This window comes from Benincasa hispida, chromosome 12, assembly GCF_009727055.1.
Source record: "Benincasa hispida cultivar B227 chromosome 12, ASM972705v1, whole genome shotgun sequence".
Taxonomy (NCBI): Eukaryota; Viridiplantae; Streptophyta; class Magnoliopsida; order Cucurbitales; family Cucurbitaceae; genus Benincasa; species Benincasa hispida.
The window spans coordinates 12,419,326-12,436,253 of NC_052360.1; the positions used below are offsets into that span (position 1 = coordinate 12,419,326).

The 16,928-nt window shown below is 31.2% G+C and overlaps 1 protein-coding gene across 3 annotated transcripts; it reads left to right on the forward strand.

The window, feature by feature from the left end:
- Positions 1-9,328: 9,328 nt before the first annotated feature.
- LOC120067030 (primary amine oxidase-like) lies at positions 9,329-15,239 on the forward strand. 3 transcript variants are annotated; one of them, XM_039018401.1, is made up of 6 exons: positions 9,329-9,638; positions 10,339-11,717; positions 12,742-12,864; positions 13,177-13,620; positions 14,635-14,732; positions 14,827-15,239. In XM_039018401.1, exons 2-6 carry the CDS (start codon positions 10,473-10,475, stop codon positions 15,041-15,043), a joined length of 2,127 nt encoding a protein of 708 aa, XP_038874329.1. In that variant the 5' UTR covers positions 9,329-9,638; positions 10,339-10,472; the 3' UTR covers positions 15,044-15,239. The 3 variants fall into 3 exon arrangements, with proteins under 3 accessions (XP_038874329.1, XP_038874330.1, XP_038874331.1); XM_039018402.1 differs by lacking the exon at positions 9,329-9,638 and having other exon boundaries at positions 10,325-11,717; XM_039018403.1 differs by lacking the exons at positions 9,329-9,638; positions 10,339-11,717 and adding an exon at positions 12,591-12,657.
- The last annotated feature ends 1,689 nt before the right edge of the window (positions 15,240-16,928 follow it).

Here is a 16,928-nt window from a genome sequence, read left to right on the forward strand (position 1 = left end):
GTTAAATGTTGAAGGCAAGGATAAACTATGCGTTGGTACTAAGGATGGACGCATGGGTTGAAAGGCATGATGTGTTGATAAGGCTTGTGGCAGCCTCAAGTGTGTGTGAGCAAAGGCGCTGGATGATTGTGTAGCAGATGAGTGGCACTATGCGATTGGGTATGCGATCGTCTAGTAAGTGAATGACACTACACGATGAGGTAGGCGATCGTGTACGCGGGCGCTGGGCAATCATGTAGTAATTGCGTGGAGCTAAATGATGTGTCAGGCGATGAGCTGCACGACAAGTGCTAAACAATAGATATTAGGCACTAGACGATGGACGTTGGGTGCTAAACGATAGACGTTGGGTACTAGACGATGGACGTTGGGTGCTAAACGATAGACGTTGGGTACTGGAAGACGATAGACGTTGGGCCACTAGATGATGGAAACGTTGGCGCTAGACGATAGACATTGGGCACTAGAAAGAATGGACATTGGGTGTTAGACGATAGACGTTGGGCACTAGACGATGGACGTTGGGTGCTAGACGATAGATGTTGAGCACTAGACGAGGGACGTCGGGTGCTAGATGATAGACGTTGGGCACTAGACGATAGACGTTGGGCACTAGACGATGGATTTTGGGTCCTAGACGATAGAGATTTGGCACCTAGACGATGGACGTTGGGTGCTAGACGATAGACATTAGGCACTAGACGATGGACGTTGGGTGCTAGACGATAGACATTGGGCACTAGACGATAGGTTCTGAGCGTTAGACGATGGAGTATGTGATGTACGCAATGCATTGAAACTCGATGCACGCTAAATTTATATTATGAGGCGAAGGCCTAATGTGGGTTATGAAGGAAGGGAAGGAAAAATAAATTAACTAAAGAAACTCTCTAATTGGAATTGGGCCAGAAGCACTAAGTGCTGAATAAGGTGGCGGTTTGACCGTTGAACAGGGGAGGCAACAAGAAGTATAAAAAGAAGAGGAACTTTAGAAGCTAGGTTTTCGCAAACGACTTGAGCAAATTAAGTGAGATCGGTGCCATTTGGATGCATTAGTGTAGAAAGCTTTTGGGCAACTAAGTCATTAAGAGATAAGAACAAGCAAGTTCAATGTGAGTAGCTCAGTACTGAAGGACTAGATTAGAAGGTACTGACGTTCAGTCTTAGATTTGAATAGCTCGGTACTGAAGGACTAGATGATAAGGTACTTAAGCTTAGTCGTAGGGTTGAATAGCTCAGTACTGAAGGACTAGATGAGAAGGTACTGAAGCTTTGTCCTAGAATTTGAATAGCTCGATACTAAAAGACATGTAGAAGGTATCCGAGCAGCTCGATACTGAAGTACACGGAGAAGGTATCTGAGCAATAATACGTAAGGTATGACGGTACTTAAACTAGAATCAGATGAATGTAAGAAAAATTGTTATTGGTAGTGTAGAGATCACTCCACACTAACTATAGATTGACGTGGAGGAATTGAGTAAAGGTTCTCTCTCAGCTAAGGTTGCAAATTATGTTTTTAGGAAGAGAACAAAAAGGTTCCTTCCTAGTTAGGTAGTAATGCAGTAAAGGATGATAAAGAGTGAGCAAGAGGGCCACTCTAGACTGATAGACTAAGGCATAGTCCAGCAAAGCATAAAATAGTGCTATATGATGTTGATGATGACATGAATAATAGTTGCCAAGTTTATATTTTCAGTTAAAGTTTTCAGTTTTAATGTCAAATTTATGTATGAACGTTATGCTTTAAATGCTAGCCACTCACTGGGCTTCTAGCTCATGTTTTCAAATGTTTTCCTTTCAAGAAGCGGTCAGTTCCCAAAAGACTTCTCTGTTGCTACTCTGCCACTCAAAGAGTCAGGTTGAAGGAAGCTTAATTGAAGACCTGTATTAGTTAGTACACATGTATCTGTCAGATATGGACTAGTATTCTAGATGAGACTCATTAAGTTGTAATATTCATGTAAAACAGTGCTATGAAACCCTGTAATGTAAATGTGTTAACTTCTGAGTTAATTAGTTTAGTATAATAAAGAAATGTACATATTTAGGGTTTGAGCAAATTTAACAGGTTAGATAGGCATTAAGTGCCAGCAAGAGGGTTGGTAACTACTGTAGTCACTACTCCATCTATGTTAAGAGGGTAATCTGGAGCGGGGTATGATAATCTAAGACTCTGATCATTGAGAAAGATTTCTCAAGACTTAGAGATTTCTCAAGACTTAGGGGGGGCCTAAGTTTTCTTGTGAAGGGAGTTCACAAATAGAAGGAAAGATATTATTGCATGAGAGGAAGTCTCATTCACTTAGGGGGAGCCTAAGTGTTTCATCACTAATGTTCATATACTTAGAGGGAGCCTAAGTTCAAGAGAGGGAGTCTCAAATCTAGGGGGAGCCTAGGTGTTCAACAGAGTTGGGTTGAATGGGGGTCACTGTAACATTGTTATCTTACAGATAAGTACATTGTTGTAATCACATGACTTTCTTACATTAGTGAATTATCTTTCTCGGCCATACTGCCCCTCAGACGTAGGTGGTTTATCATCGAACTAGGTTAACAAACTTGGTGTATTGTTGTTGTCTGTGAATGTATCAGAACATTGTGTGAGACAAGTACTTACAACCATCTTCCAAAATTTCACCACTTGAAATTATTAAACTAAAAGAAAAAATAATCACAAGTCTATTACTAATGATTCAATTATAATTAAGGTTCATTTTAATAATTTTTAGGTTTTTTATTGTTGGATTTTAACAATTAAACTTATAAAACCTACTTACCTATTAGTTTCTTCTGTGTTGCTACTTTCTAGATATGTTTTTAAAATTCAAATCAAATTTTAAAATGAAAACAATATTATTATCATTATTATTTTGAAATTTAGCAAAAAGTTTAAATCTTTTCAATGAAAGATAAAATTTTATGTAAAAATTTTGAAAAAAAAAAACAAATACAAATTAAGATAAGGAAGGAATATAATAATGGAAATTATTTGAAATATCCTCATCCACTTTAGTTCAATAATATTGGTTAGATCCCTTTTGAATCGGTAACGTCTATTTCTTTACTTTTATTTTCTTCAGTACACTTTCTTTCTTTGTCACCTTCATATGAATTCCATTAGCTCAAAATGGAAATTTCACATTATGACCACCACACTCGAGGAAAAATGTCTTTGAAAAAGATATAAAATTATTAGAAAAAAGAAAAGAAAATACTCTTCATCACCACATACTAGCTTTTAGCTAGTCGTCATTCACATATAACGAATGGTAGGAAACTTATAACCCTTGGATTTTTCAAGTGTTTCAATATCAATTTATATCTGTATAAAATATATAAAATATTAAACTAATAACTATATCAATTTAAAATTTCAGTGCCTGAAATGTTTGGTAGATTTTGATAAGGAAATCCTTCTATCCCATATCTATTTATTATTTGTGCTAAATGTTTTTCTATTGCATAATGAGATGTTGATATTAGACAAGACAATGTGATATTTCATCTTAAAATCAATTAACAATAAGATGGGTGACTCATATATCTTATAAACATTATAATATCGCTTGATTTTTTCAATGTGAGATCCTCAACATATTCCTGAAGATGTTATTTTTCTGGTTCACCACTCTCGAATCATGTTTCAATGTTTGTTTTTGGACAAAATGCTTATTTGGGCTTAATAAATTATGACACCATATCAAATAATATGAGGATCGAACCCAAAACTAATTTACAATAAGAGAAATAGCTTATATATCTTATAAATATTGTAAAGCCTTCTGATTTTTCTTAGAAATGGATCCTTAGTTGCTCATAATTTTGGGAACTTCAAATTACAAAATATATATATTAAGGGTGTTCATGGGTTAGATTGGGTTGGGTTAAGGGTTGAAAGACTTTTTATACCCAACCCAATTATTCGGGTTGTAAATTTCTTCAACACAAATAACCCTTATTAATAAATGAACCCAACCCAACCCAACCTTGAAATATTTGGGTTGGGTTGGTTTGGGTTAATCGAGTCCTTTATTTAAAATTTTGTTCTAAAAAGAAACCAAACATAAATATATAAAAATCTAATTTAATTGTTTTCATATATTAGATTAAAATTAACTACTCAATTTCAATTTATGTAGTGAAAATTTTCTTTCTAAAGTGCAAAGAAACTACTTCTGTTGAAGAATAAATTATTTTAAAAATATTGGAACTAAATAAATTAAAATCAATATATGCATAAATAATTGTGATATAAATAATAAAAAAAAAATATATTTTAAAATTCATAATAAATTTGGGTTGGTTCAGGTTGGTTTGGGTTATATTAGGTGAACCCATGACAACCCAACCCATAAAATTTTCATTTATTTGAACCCAACCCAAATCGCATGGATTGGATTGGATTGATCGATTTTTTTCGGGTCATTAGATTTTTTAAACACCTCTAATATATATATAGTCTTCTAATTAATGTTGACTTGATAATAGCCTGAATTTTGTTAGAGCTTACAAGGAAAGATTATTTTACTATTAAAAGGATTCTTAAGACAAGTGCGAATATTCTGGTCAAGTGAATAATTAGCATAAAGTTATGTTAAAATGAACATTACTCAACTAATATAGGATGTGTTTGGAATGCATTTTTAAGTATTTAATTTAAAAGATAAATCATTTTAAAAAAATTAGAATATTTGGCAACCACTTAAAATAACTTTTGAAGTGTATTTTCAACAATTTTTATAAAAACTGTTTAAATAAAAATGAGTTTTTTGAAAAACACCTTTTTTTTTTCAAGTCAATCCAAATAGACTTATAGTATTTGTATTATCAACATCGAAATATAAGATACAATTTCCTCATCCCACATGTTGTCAACAAAAAAAAAATGGTAAATTTATAATTATTGTAAAGAGGAACACATGTCTATGATACGTAGAATTTTATTTTTATTGAGCTCTAGGTTGGTGAAGCAAATAATTAATTTGGGGAAGTATTTGGGACTTTCCTCTCATTATGTCAGGAGTAAATGCTCTATATTAATTTTCTCACTAACATAACTCTCACTTACGAGAGTTCTGGTGTGGAACGAGTAAAGTTCTGAAAATTTGAGTTTTTTTTTTTTTTTTAAAAAAAAGTTTTTATAAACCAACTTCATAGTTTTGAAAGCTTTGATTGATTCAGTATTTATAAATAATTTATTTTTAGAATTACGCGAGTATTCTTTTTATTTTTTTTTCCAATTTTTCAATGTGAATGTCTTTATTTTTGTATTATATACTTTAGTCTATTTTAAGCCATGTTTTGAAATGAAGTTTTAGAACTTGTTTTTTTCTTAAAGAAAAAATAGCTATAAATTTAAATGTTTATGTAACAAAAAAATTGAAAAAATTAACCAGCAGAATTTCAAAAACAAAAATCAAAACCAAATAATTATTTAGTTGTAAAAATGAAAAAAAAAAAAATACAAATTAAGATAATGGAGGAAGGTTAATAATGGAAATTAATTGAAAACGTCATCATCCACATTATTTCAATATTGGTGACCCCTTCTAAATGAACAATGTCCCTTTCCTTACCACACATCATATAGAAAATTCCATTTCAATCAGAAAGGAAATCTTACATCACCACAATACCACACATGAGGACAAATATCTCTCTCAAAAAGATATATAATTATTAGAAGAAGGAAAAGAAAATATTCTTCCAATGCTTTCATAACCACCACATACTAGCTTAACTAGTCAATCACTCATAATGAGTGTTGGGAAACTTATAGCCTTTTGATTTTTTTTATTTAGGGAAAATATCAATTATTTATATCTTTTCTTTCGAACTTAAATTAAATATAATTTCAAACCAATAATGGTATTAGTCTTGATCTTAAATTTCCATATATGTGAATTAATTTAATTTTTTTTTTAATGATTTAGGTAGCAATTGAATTACGTGACGTTTTTTCAATGTTGAGTAAAAGATATACCTGACACTTATAAAACTTTCCCATACGATTTTTGTTTATTTTGTTTATTTTTTTTATTTCCTTTCATTTCCTTCTTCGATTTTTGCTTTTTTTGCTTTTTTTTGTTTTATTTTATTTTCTTTCTTCGATTTTCTGCTTCTTCTTTTTTTACTTTTTTACTTTTTCTTTCATTTCTCCGATTTTTGCTTCTTTCCTTTTTTTTTTTTCTATTTAATTTTCTTTCTTTTCTTCAATTTTTGCTTCTTCTCTTTCTCTTATTTTTAAAATTTTTCTTTCCTTTATTTGATTTTTTTCTTCTTCCCCTTTTTTTTCCAAAAATTATGAGGTTGAGTTTTATACCCAAGACTTGAAAGTACTTAATTCATAAGTAACTTAACACCAACAAGTCAATCATCAAGTTTGATTATTATAACAAATAATAAATATAAATAGCAAATGAAAGTCTATCAGTAATAGCTAGTAATATTTTCTATCACTGATAGCTTAATCTTTGATTATTTTCATAGTTAATAGCCACTTATAAAAATCTATCATTGATAGCCAACTTAGTGAATTTAATTAATAAAGTTGGTTCTCAAACTAAAATATAACTAAATCAATTAAAAAAAATAAATAAATAAGAAAACACCATACAAAATCAATTAATATCTATCTACTTGTTATTTATCAATTATCATTAATTAATTTCAGGCGTTTATTAATATCTAAATATCTATAAATTGTTGCTTTTATTAAGAATCTACTCTTCAAAACTATAATTGGATTCAAATGGAGGTTTAATTAAATAATTTGAGAAATTACAAATTTGATACTCAAACTTTCAAATATGATTGTAATAGATATCTGCTCACTTTAAAAATAGTCTCACGAATGCTTGAAGATTTTAAAAATATCTAAGAAGTCACTCTAACCATTCATTTAGATCCAATATACAATAAAAACTACCAGTTTTGTATATAAAATGTCTATTAGATATGTTACACTTTTTTTTATTTGAAAGATTTCTAAGACACAAAATTAATAATTTGAAGATTATAATATGTTTTGTAAATTTTATGGACATGTTGGACACAAACAATCGAAAACAATAAATTCTTTGAAAAAACATAGTTAAGTTCTATGATATCGGTGTTTTTAATATGTATTTGATTTGATAGTAGAGATAGAAAATCCAACATCAACTTAAAAATGGTTTAAATTATGTTCAGTACTATATTTATAAATAATAAAAATAACTTGACTTACTTATTAAATTTTAATTGAACCTCAATTATTGTTTGAATTAATTATGAGTATGTTTTACGGTATAAGTTTTATATCATTTTTATTTTAGAATATTATATAATTTACAACATGTTATACTATACATCTTCTTAGTGCAATTCTACTTTAAAAACCTTTTTATTTAAAATTTGAAAACATAAAATTATTATCTACAAAATTTTCTATGTACTACAAAGTCTAAAAACAGCTTTAAAAACAAAAATTTTAAAAAAGAAAATAATTGAACAATGAGTTCGTGTTCTATGATTTTAGTATTTTTTAATACAAAGGGAGTGGGAGAATTTAAATCATAGATCTCTTGGTTCTTAACATATACTGACGTCAGTTGATCTAATTTTTTTTTTCTTAATATGTTTTTAGTATTTCTAATTAGTGTTGAATAGCTGACGTAGAAATTGATATCGTTAAGTAATTAAAAAAATGTTCCTAATTTTCTTAGATAAATGATACTTCATTATTTAGGTAATGTATATATTTTAATGACTATTGATAGGGACAACAACCTTCCCAAATGGCCTCATGCCAATGGAGATAGTTGTCCCTCTTATAAACCAACAATGATCATCTCTTATTTTCCAATGAGGCCGAGACTACCAAGTCGATATTGTCCACTTTAGACATAAACCCTCATAGTTTTACTTTTGGTATACCTAAACAGCCTCATGCCAAAACTCAAGTATTTTTTGAAAATTTTTTAGTCGTGGGACCAACTACTGAGGATAATTTCTTCGGTCAAACAAAGAGTAGAGTTAACAATTTACTCTTTCGGTCCAAGAAGCTCCAAAATATTCCAACTATTTAAAAGAATTAAATACTATTTGGTTCTCGCATTTTTTTGACTTTGGTTCATTTTGTTTACTTTTAAATTTTGGTCCCTATATTTTCAATTTTTGTCCATTTTGATCTCTATTCCTTTATTGTACTTTCAAGTTTTGGTTTATTTTAATCTTTGAACTTTATAAAAATGACCAAAACATTTCGAAGGTAAGGACACCAAGTGTTCTCTTTGTTCTGCATCCATTACCAAGTTTTTTCCCGACAATCACAAAAACAAAAACCCATCAAGTTGTGAAAACCATCAAACTCAGAAAGAAAGACGATGGGTCTCCAAAACTCCAATCCCATGGGCGTCAAGCTCAAAGAGTCGATCCACTACCACACTCACAAGACTGCATCCTTTTGCGCCGCTTCCAATTTCATCTTACTCAACCTCTCCCTATGTCTTTTCCCCCATCTTCCTCCACATTCTCACCATCGCTGCGCCATGGTTGCCGCCATTTCCATCTGCCGATTCGGAGTCCATGGATGATATTGTGATTTGATTAATTGCAAAATTGAAGAAAATACGAAGAAACCCATTACCATTTTCTTCTATTCTGAGAATAAAAAACAAAAATATAATTGATTAACCAGGTTCAGAACTATGGAGAATGAGAAGGGAGAACAACAACATTTCTATTTAACTAATTTAGATTTTTTTTTTCAATATAATTTGGATTTTTGTTGTAGTTTATCTCGGGGATTTAGGAGCAGAGAAAGAGGAGGGAACAAGAGAGAGAGAAGAGAAATGAGGGAAAAAATAAAAAATGTATAATTTTTTTGCCATGTTGCGACATCAATCTATCTAGTCAATTTTTTTATTAGGACTTTTAAACCTATGCTTAAAAACTTAGATACTAAAATGATTAATTTAAAACATCAAAAATCAAATACATCTATTCTTCAAAATTTAGAAACTAAAGAAGTATTTCCCCCCAAAAAAATTATTTAATGACTCAATAACTAGTTACTCCTAAGATTTTGCAGACTTTGCTCACCTTTAAACTTTTTGGTTTCCTAGTGAGCAAATTATCCAATAATAAACTACAACATGGTAAATTTTTCTTAATTTTTTTAGAAAATTATAATTGATAAAGGTGCATTGAATATTATGTCAATACTGTTACATTCAATGAGTAGAAATCAATATTAATTAAGGATAAAATAATATTGTGAGAATTTGAATACAAGACTTCATACTCATACCAAATCAAATCACTAATTGAGTAAAGTAGATCTAATATTATTATCAATAAATTAACAAAGAGGTACAAAAATTTGGGGACACAACTTTATTGCTCAAATTATAAATTTCTGATGCATAGTTATGAGCTACGGATAGTTGATATATGCACCCTTTTCCCTCCCTTTTATACGCTCTCTTCTCCACTTCCCAAGATCCCTACTTTTTTCTCTTTCCTTCACCTCTTCACAGATTCGCCAACTCGGGCAACCAAAACGACTGAACACCCAAAATCATCAACCTCGAGTGCCCACCAACAAGCCAATTCGACGCCCAAAGCCCTCACAAATTAGCCGCTGGGCTAAGGTTTGTTTGTCCCTCTCATGCTTCATTAAATTAATTTCTACTTGCTTCTTCTTCTTCCTACTTACCTTTGCTGATTGCCCTTAACCCTTCTCTCAGTATTTTAATTAAGTTCCATTTTCCTCCCTTTTTTGGTCTGATTTTTTCTTGCCTAGTTCTATTTTGCTGGAACTTTTGACTTTCTGGGTGGTTCGTTTTGGTTTTAGTTTGTACAAGCGCAGTTGATGTTCCGTGAAATCTTTATTTGTCCTACTTTTGATAAGTTTTGTTTCAAGTTATGAGTAAAATTCACATAACAAAAACATATCTCTATCTCTACATTACAAATCTTAGGTCAGGTTCGTTCATCTAAAAGACCTTGTACCAGTAGAAATAATTGGGGTTATTCATAGATGAATGGAAGTGTATTTCAGTGTTGGTCTTCACAAATGAAATCTTTTGTTTTCTTCTATTATTTTGAGTTGCCTTGCAACCATCTCATACATTGAAAGACAAGTATTTTGTCCACCATGGTCTTTCACTGTAGAAGACAGTAATTTTTGTCTCTTGCTATTTTGCTGTAAATTCTTTAATGTAATTCTCATGTCTATTTCATCTTTATTATCTTTCATTTCGTGTGACTTCTAATTTGATGTTTACTTTCATTTGATTACTATATCATATAGTTAATTTTTTACAAGCAATGCTAGTTTCAATTTTGTAGGTAGTTGCCAAGAACTTTGAGGTTCCTGATAGAGGGAACTACCATATTTTTGTAGTAAATAATAATTCGGTATGGATTCCTCCCAATAAGACATCCATTTATAGAAGCTTGAAGCCGAGTGCGAATTGATATCGATGGACAAACATTCATACTTTTGCTTCCTCGTCGTCTCGATCGTCACTGTCCTTGTAGTCTCTCGTTTCTGCTTTCCCATTTTTGGAAACCTACCACCAGAAAACTTAAATTATGAAAAACAAAGCTTTGAAAAACACACTATTCTCATGTCCAAAGCCCCTCACCACCCACTCGATCCACTCACTATCCAAGAAATCAACAAAGTTAGAGAAATCCTATCAATTTATGAGCCATTTTCAAATTCTTTTCCAACAATTCACTCTCTAGCAATGGAAGAACCAGATAAATCATTAGTATTGAACTGGAGGGTTGGCAACCCTCGTCCGCCACGACGAGCAGCCGTGATTGCAACTCTCCACGACCTAGTCCATGTACTTTCAATAGATCTCGATCTACATCGAGTCACTCGACACACGGTGAACCCGACGAGGGGATACCCAATGGTCACAATGGAGGAGATAACAAGTGCAATGGAAGTAGCATTGGCAAATAGTGAGGTTCAAAAGAGCTTACTCGCACGTGGGGTGAAACTGAAGGATGCAAAATTCCTTACACCTTCACCAGGATGGTTTGGAGCAGAGGAAGAAGGGAAGAGGATTGTGAAATTACAATTCTACTCTCTTGAAGGCACATCAAATTTCTACATGAGGCCAATTGAAGGACTCACAATAACAGTAGACCTCAACATAAAAGAGGTAATCAAAATCTCAGACACTGGTAAAGGACTCCCAATCCCAAGAAGCAAAAACACAGAGTATCAATACAATGGCGAAACAGAGCCACCAGAAATCAAGCCAATTAACCCCATATCAATAGAGCAACCAAAAGGTCCAAGCTTTACAGTGGAAAATGGACATATAGTCAAATGGGCTAACTGGGAATTGCATATAAAGCCAGACCAACGAGCAGGAATGGTAATTTCAAAGGCTATGGTGAGAGATTCAGAAACAGGGGAGCTCCGAAATGTGATGTATAAAGGGTTTTCATCAGAGCTTTTTGTGCCGTACATGGATTTTGATGAACATTGGTATTTCAAGACATTTATGGATGCTGGAGAGTATGGATTAGGATTGTTGTCGATGCCGCTGGTGCCGTTGAATGATTGTCCAAGGAACTCGTATTATATGGATGCTGTGTTTGTGGATGGAGATGGGAAGCCGTATGTTCAAGAAAATATAATATGCGTTTTTGAGAGATATGCTGGAGATATCAGTTGGCGCCATTCTGATAGCCTTCTCCCAAATGTAAGTCAACTTTGCGATTCATAAAAACACCAGAGTTATGTATTTGTTTTAATTAAAAAGATCATAGAAGATGGAGTCTAAGGAATTCGAGATATTGGTATGTTTAGTTTTTATTTAGTTACTAAGTTTTAAAAGAAAATGTTACCTTTTCAATCTATAAGTTTTGGTTTTCTTTTCAATTTAGGCTCTTACGATATAAAATATTAAAATATTATCGAGTTTTATTTTAATTTGGACACTAGATTTCAAGATTTATATTTTTAGTTTCGATTTTTTACTAAACACTAAATTTTCATTTTTTTTATTGTTAATGTTTATTAATTAATTTAAAAGAATTATAATTAATTAAGTTTTATTATTTTTTCATCATTATAAAAATTAATTTTAAATTTTTCACTTCATAATTATCTTAGATTAATTAATAGACATTAATACTAAAAAATAAAGTGAGTATTTAGCAAAAAAATCAAGGTTTAAAGTGTAAAATTGGAAACTTTGAGACCAAACAGAAACAAAACTCAAACTTTAAAGATAAAATTGGAACATTTTTTTAAACTTAAGAACTAAATTGATATCAAATTTAAAACTTAAGAACATAAAGCACAACATTTTATGATCTAAGGACCAAATGAAGCTTTTTTTTGTATCGTGTCTACATATTATGAACCATTTAATTACACTTTGTTTTGATGACAGTGATATAAAACAGTCAAAATTATTAGAGAGTATGAGACTCTATCTCAAAACCAATTGGTAATAACCCATCTATCTTATATTCTCAACATGCCCCTCAAGATGGTGCCTCTTTTGGGTTCATCAATCTTGATCGGATCACAATTTCTTCTTATTGGATCGACATCACTCTTTTGGGCTTTATAGGCTTTGATACCATATTAGAGAGTATGGGGCTTCATCTCAAAACTAATTGGCAATGAGAGGAGTAATTATCTATCTTATATTCTCAACAAAAATCTCTATATTTTGATTAATCGTATCATAATGTTTATAAGTTTGAAATTGTTAGGGAGAAGCACCTCGAGAATCAAGACAAAAAGTAACACTTGTGGCTCGCATGACATCAACCGTGGGAAATTATGACTACATTATTGATTGGGAGTTTCAAACAGATGGCTTAATTCGTGTGGAGGTGAGACTTACCCTACTCGTTAATATATTTTCAATCTCTCAATTAAAATCCAAAATAACATAAATAACTAATTAAAAAATAGAAATTGTTGCAAATATAGCAATCAACTCAAAGTATTAGCAAATATAGCACCACGTAAAAGATTTGCATAACAAAGTTTAAATTCATCTCTTGGAGATTGTCAATGATAAAGTACAGATAGATTTGACTATATTTGCCATTCTTTAAAAATTGTGCTATACACTTAATTATTAATTCTAAAACTGTTATCAATTGTACTTATCCTAAAAAATAATTTCAATACACATGCAGGTTGGGCTTTCAGGCATGCTAATGATAAAAGCCACCCCGCAAGACTTTGTACACGTCAAAGACGATGAAACGTTTGAGCCGTTGGTTTCAGAAAATGCGATTGGAGTGGTTCATGACCACTACATTACATTTTATCTTGACATGGATGTGGATGGTGTGAATAATTCATTTGTAAACATTGATCTTATTAAAGAAGAAGTTAAATCTCTAAAATCACCAAGGAAGAGCATCTACAAACCATATAGAAAAGTGGCTAAAAAGGAAGATGATGCGAAAGTTAAGCTTAGCCTTTATAATCCCTCGGAATTTCATGTGGTGAATCCAAGCAAATTGTCGAGATTGGGAAACCCATCGGGGTACAAGCTTGTCCCTACAGCCACAGCTGCTAGTTTGCTTGATTTGCATGATCCACCACAAATCAGAAGTGCTTTCACCAATAACCAGGTACTTAATTACACATTTCCCACCACTAATTTTGAGTTAATTACAAGTATGGATGCATGATTTTAAGTTTTAACTACAAATAATTTTTCCATGGCTATTGTGCCCCTGTTTAGATTTTTATCGTTCAAGTTAAAATATCATTTTGATTCTTATATTTTGGATTTTGGATTTTGTTTAATTTTAGTCTATATATTTTCAAGAAATTTTAAGTTTAATCTTACGGATAGTTTTTTTTTTTTTTTTTTTTTTTTTTTTTTTTTTTAAATTTTTTTCTATTAACATAATTTTCACTATAAATTTTGGAAACATATTCATATATTTTATTTTTTTACCTAATTATTATTATTATTTAACCAAATTTGAGAATAATTAACTTCGAAAGACTACATTTAAGATTTATTTGAAGTATAAGGACTAAAATTGGGTATTTGAAAATACATGAACTAAAATTGAACAAATTCTAAAATAAAATGATCAAAATGATATTTTAATCTTATTATTATTGATATTATTCAAGTTCAACATGGAATTGGAAGATTTAAACCTCATTTCTTTTTATCAAGAGTTGCTATAATAAATATCACTTACAATAGCATAAAAAAAAAAGTTATTTCTGAATTTTATATTGCCTTTTTGAAACGCTGTCAAAATGAAAGTATTGAAAGTTGACAGTTTTTCACATCACGTTTTAATGCAATATAAAGTTATAAAAGATCTATTTTTCAGTAGCGTAATTTTAATGCTTTGAAAACTTCCATAGCATTAAAAGAAAAATGAAATGATTACACTTTGATAATATGATTTATGTTTGTGAAGCTATTAGTTAGGCTCATTTTGGTGCTAAGTTTAGATTAAAAAGTGGATAGTTTTGTTACACTAAATAATACAATGGAGAGACATGTTTTTGGCAAAACTTTGAAAAGGCGAAAAACATGTTCTTGGAAACCAGTAGTAAAATTGTAAATTGAAATTCCAATTTGAGTTATAGTTTGATTAATAAAATTTATCAAACAGATTTGGGTGACTCCATACAACAAAAATGAGCAATGGGCCGGTGGGCTTTTGACGTACCAGAGCAGGGGAGATGACACACTAGCGAGCTGGTCTAAAAGGTAATTTCACAAATATCTATTTTTTTTATAACTATATAGCTTACTAAAAAATTTATAACGGTTGTGATTTTATTGAACATTGGTTATGAAACAGAAACCGTCCGATCGAGAATACAGACATAGTAGTGTGGTATACTTTAGGGTTTCATCACGTGCCATGCCAAGAAGATTTCCCCGTAATGCCGACTGTGTCCTCCAGCTTTGATCTAAAGCCCGTCAATTTCTTCGACAGAAATCCCATTCTTCGGGCAGCCCCCGCTTCCTTTGATGACCTGCCCGTCTGTAGTGTTCGATCTTCTATAAACATATAGGTTTGATACTCGAGTCCAAATGGATATATGTTGTATTGAGTGAATTTAGCTTCCCCCCTCTTTTTTTTTTTCTTTTTTTTAATGAGAGGTTGGATCACCTATCCCTATAATTATTGTACTAAATAAAAAGGTTTTATAAAAGCCTATTTAGATTGGTGTACCTAGAACAATGGAAATAAAATATATTACTGAATAAGGGTTTAGCTGGATTATAAAAAATGGGGAAATTCTTATAAATAAAAAATTCCAAAAATATTTACATTTTATAGAAAAAAAAAAGACTTGAAATTTTTTTCTATAAAATGTAAATATTTTTAAATATATTTTATATTTAAAAGACCCCCTTTTAAATTGTATTAGTATATTGTTATTTTAGTAATATTTGTATTGAATAATCTGTATTTTTTACAAAAGTGAATACGAGAAATTAAATACATCAAACAAATGATACAAGTCAGGAAATATAAGAAAGAAAAGTGTTAATTAGGAAAATGTACAACTCATACATAATTTGAATATATGTAATTTACGATGTTCAAGGTGGTAGATTGACAACTAACTTGAGTTTTTTTGTAATGGAGTGAAGCTAATTGACAGGATGATAAAGACTTTGGTCTAACATATTTTGGTTGGAGATGGATTTATAAGTGGATATTGTTGCTTAGGAGATGGTGATGAACAAAGTGACAATCATTTTCAATATACTTGGTACATACATCATTATGAGAAATTTGGATGACACTATGATTGTCGCACTAAAGTATAGTAGCAACCTATTGGGGAACACTCATATCAACAAGAAGCTAACAAAGCCATACTAACTTAGAAGTAGCATAGGCAACTGCACGATATTCAAATTTTGTACTAGAATGTGAAACAATACTTGTTTCGTCAATAAATGAGAGAATCATTTAAGTATAGAAATAGTAACCTATGGTGGACGTTGATTAGTAGGATTTTTTTGGATTTATGCCCTAAAGCTCGTAGCTTTGTAAATAAAATATTTATCGATAAAATAATATGTTATTTTATGTTTTGCATAACATTATTCAATAAACTAGAAAATCCACTGTTATTGTATGAAATCTTGAACACTTATGTAGTTGACATACAAGAGGATCATGTTCAAGAAATAACCTAAAAGTCTATAGTACATGGATAAGGTTGGGTGCCGTATCCTGATGATAATATTGATACAATCCGCTTTTAGTTACAAATAGTTTGATTTAAACCATTTATGTGGAGACATGTGAGTGGGAGTATCCTATACAAAAAGTTTGTATAAGACTAGATCGTGAAATATTTAATTTCTCTTTATAAATCTGTCAATTGATGAGATTAATATTTCATAGGATGATCGTGTACAACTCGATCTTAATCCTAAGTGATTTTTGAACTCTTGTCTGTGAGGTGGGTCATTTAATTTGCATGAGTGAGAGTGACCCAAGTTGTCAAATCAATAGACTTATCATTTTGGGACTTGACTAAACAGGGAGCTAGGAACATGACTTCACAAGATGAAACTCACTCCTTCCTATATAAGGTAAGTAGATGAGTAGTTCCCTTAAGTGTTGATTTTGGGTCTTGAATAAAGGGATCCCACCCTCTCATTGGCTTGAGAGAGAATTAGTTGGACCATAAACAAATTGTTCATTAGAGGAATCAGTAGGACTTAAGAAAAATATGTAATTACAGGGTGAAATGGGCATTTTGACCTAGTTGTAATTATGAACAACTCGTGAATGATCGACTTGGTTATATTGATTATATCCATGAACACAACTTGTCCTACAATTCATAAGAGTTTAACTGTAGGTCTATAGTGGTTTGCCCTGTAGTTGGTGAATGAAGGCTAATTTAATTAAAGAGATTAATTAATTAATAT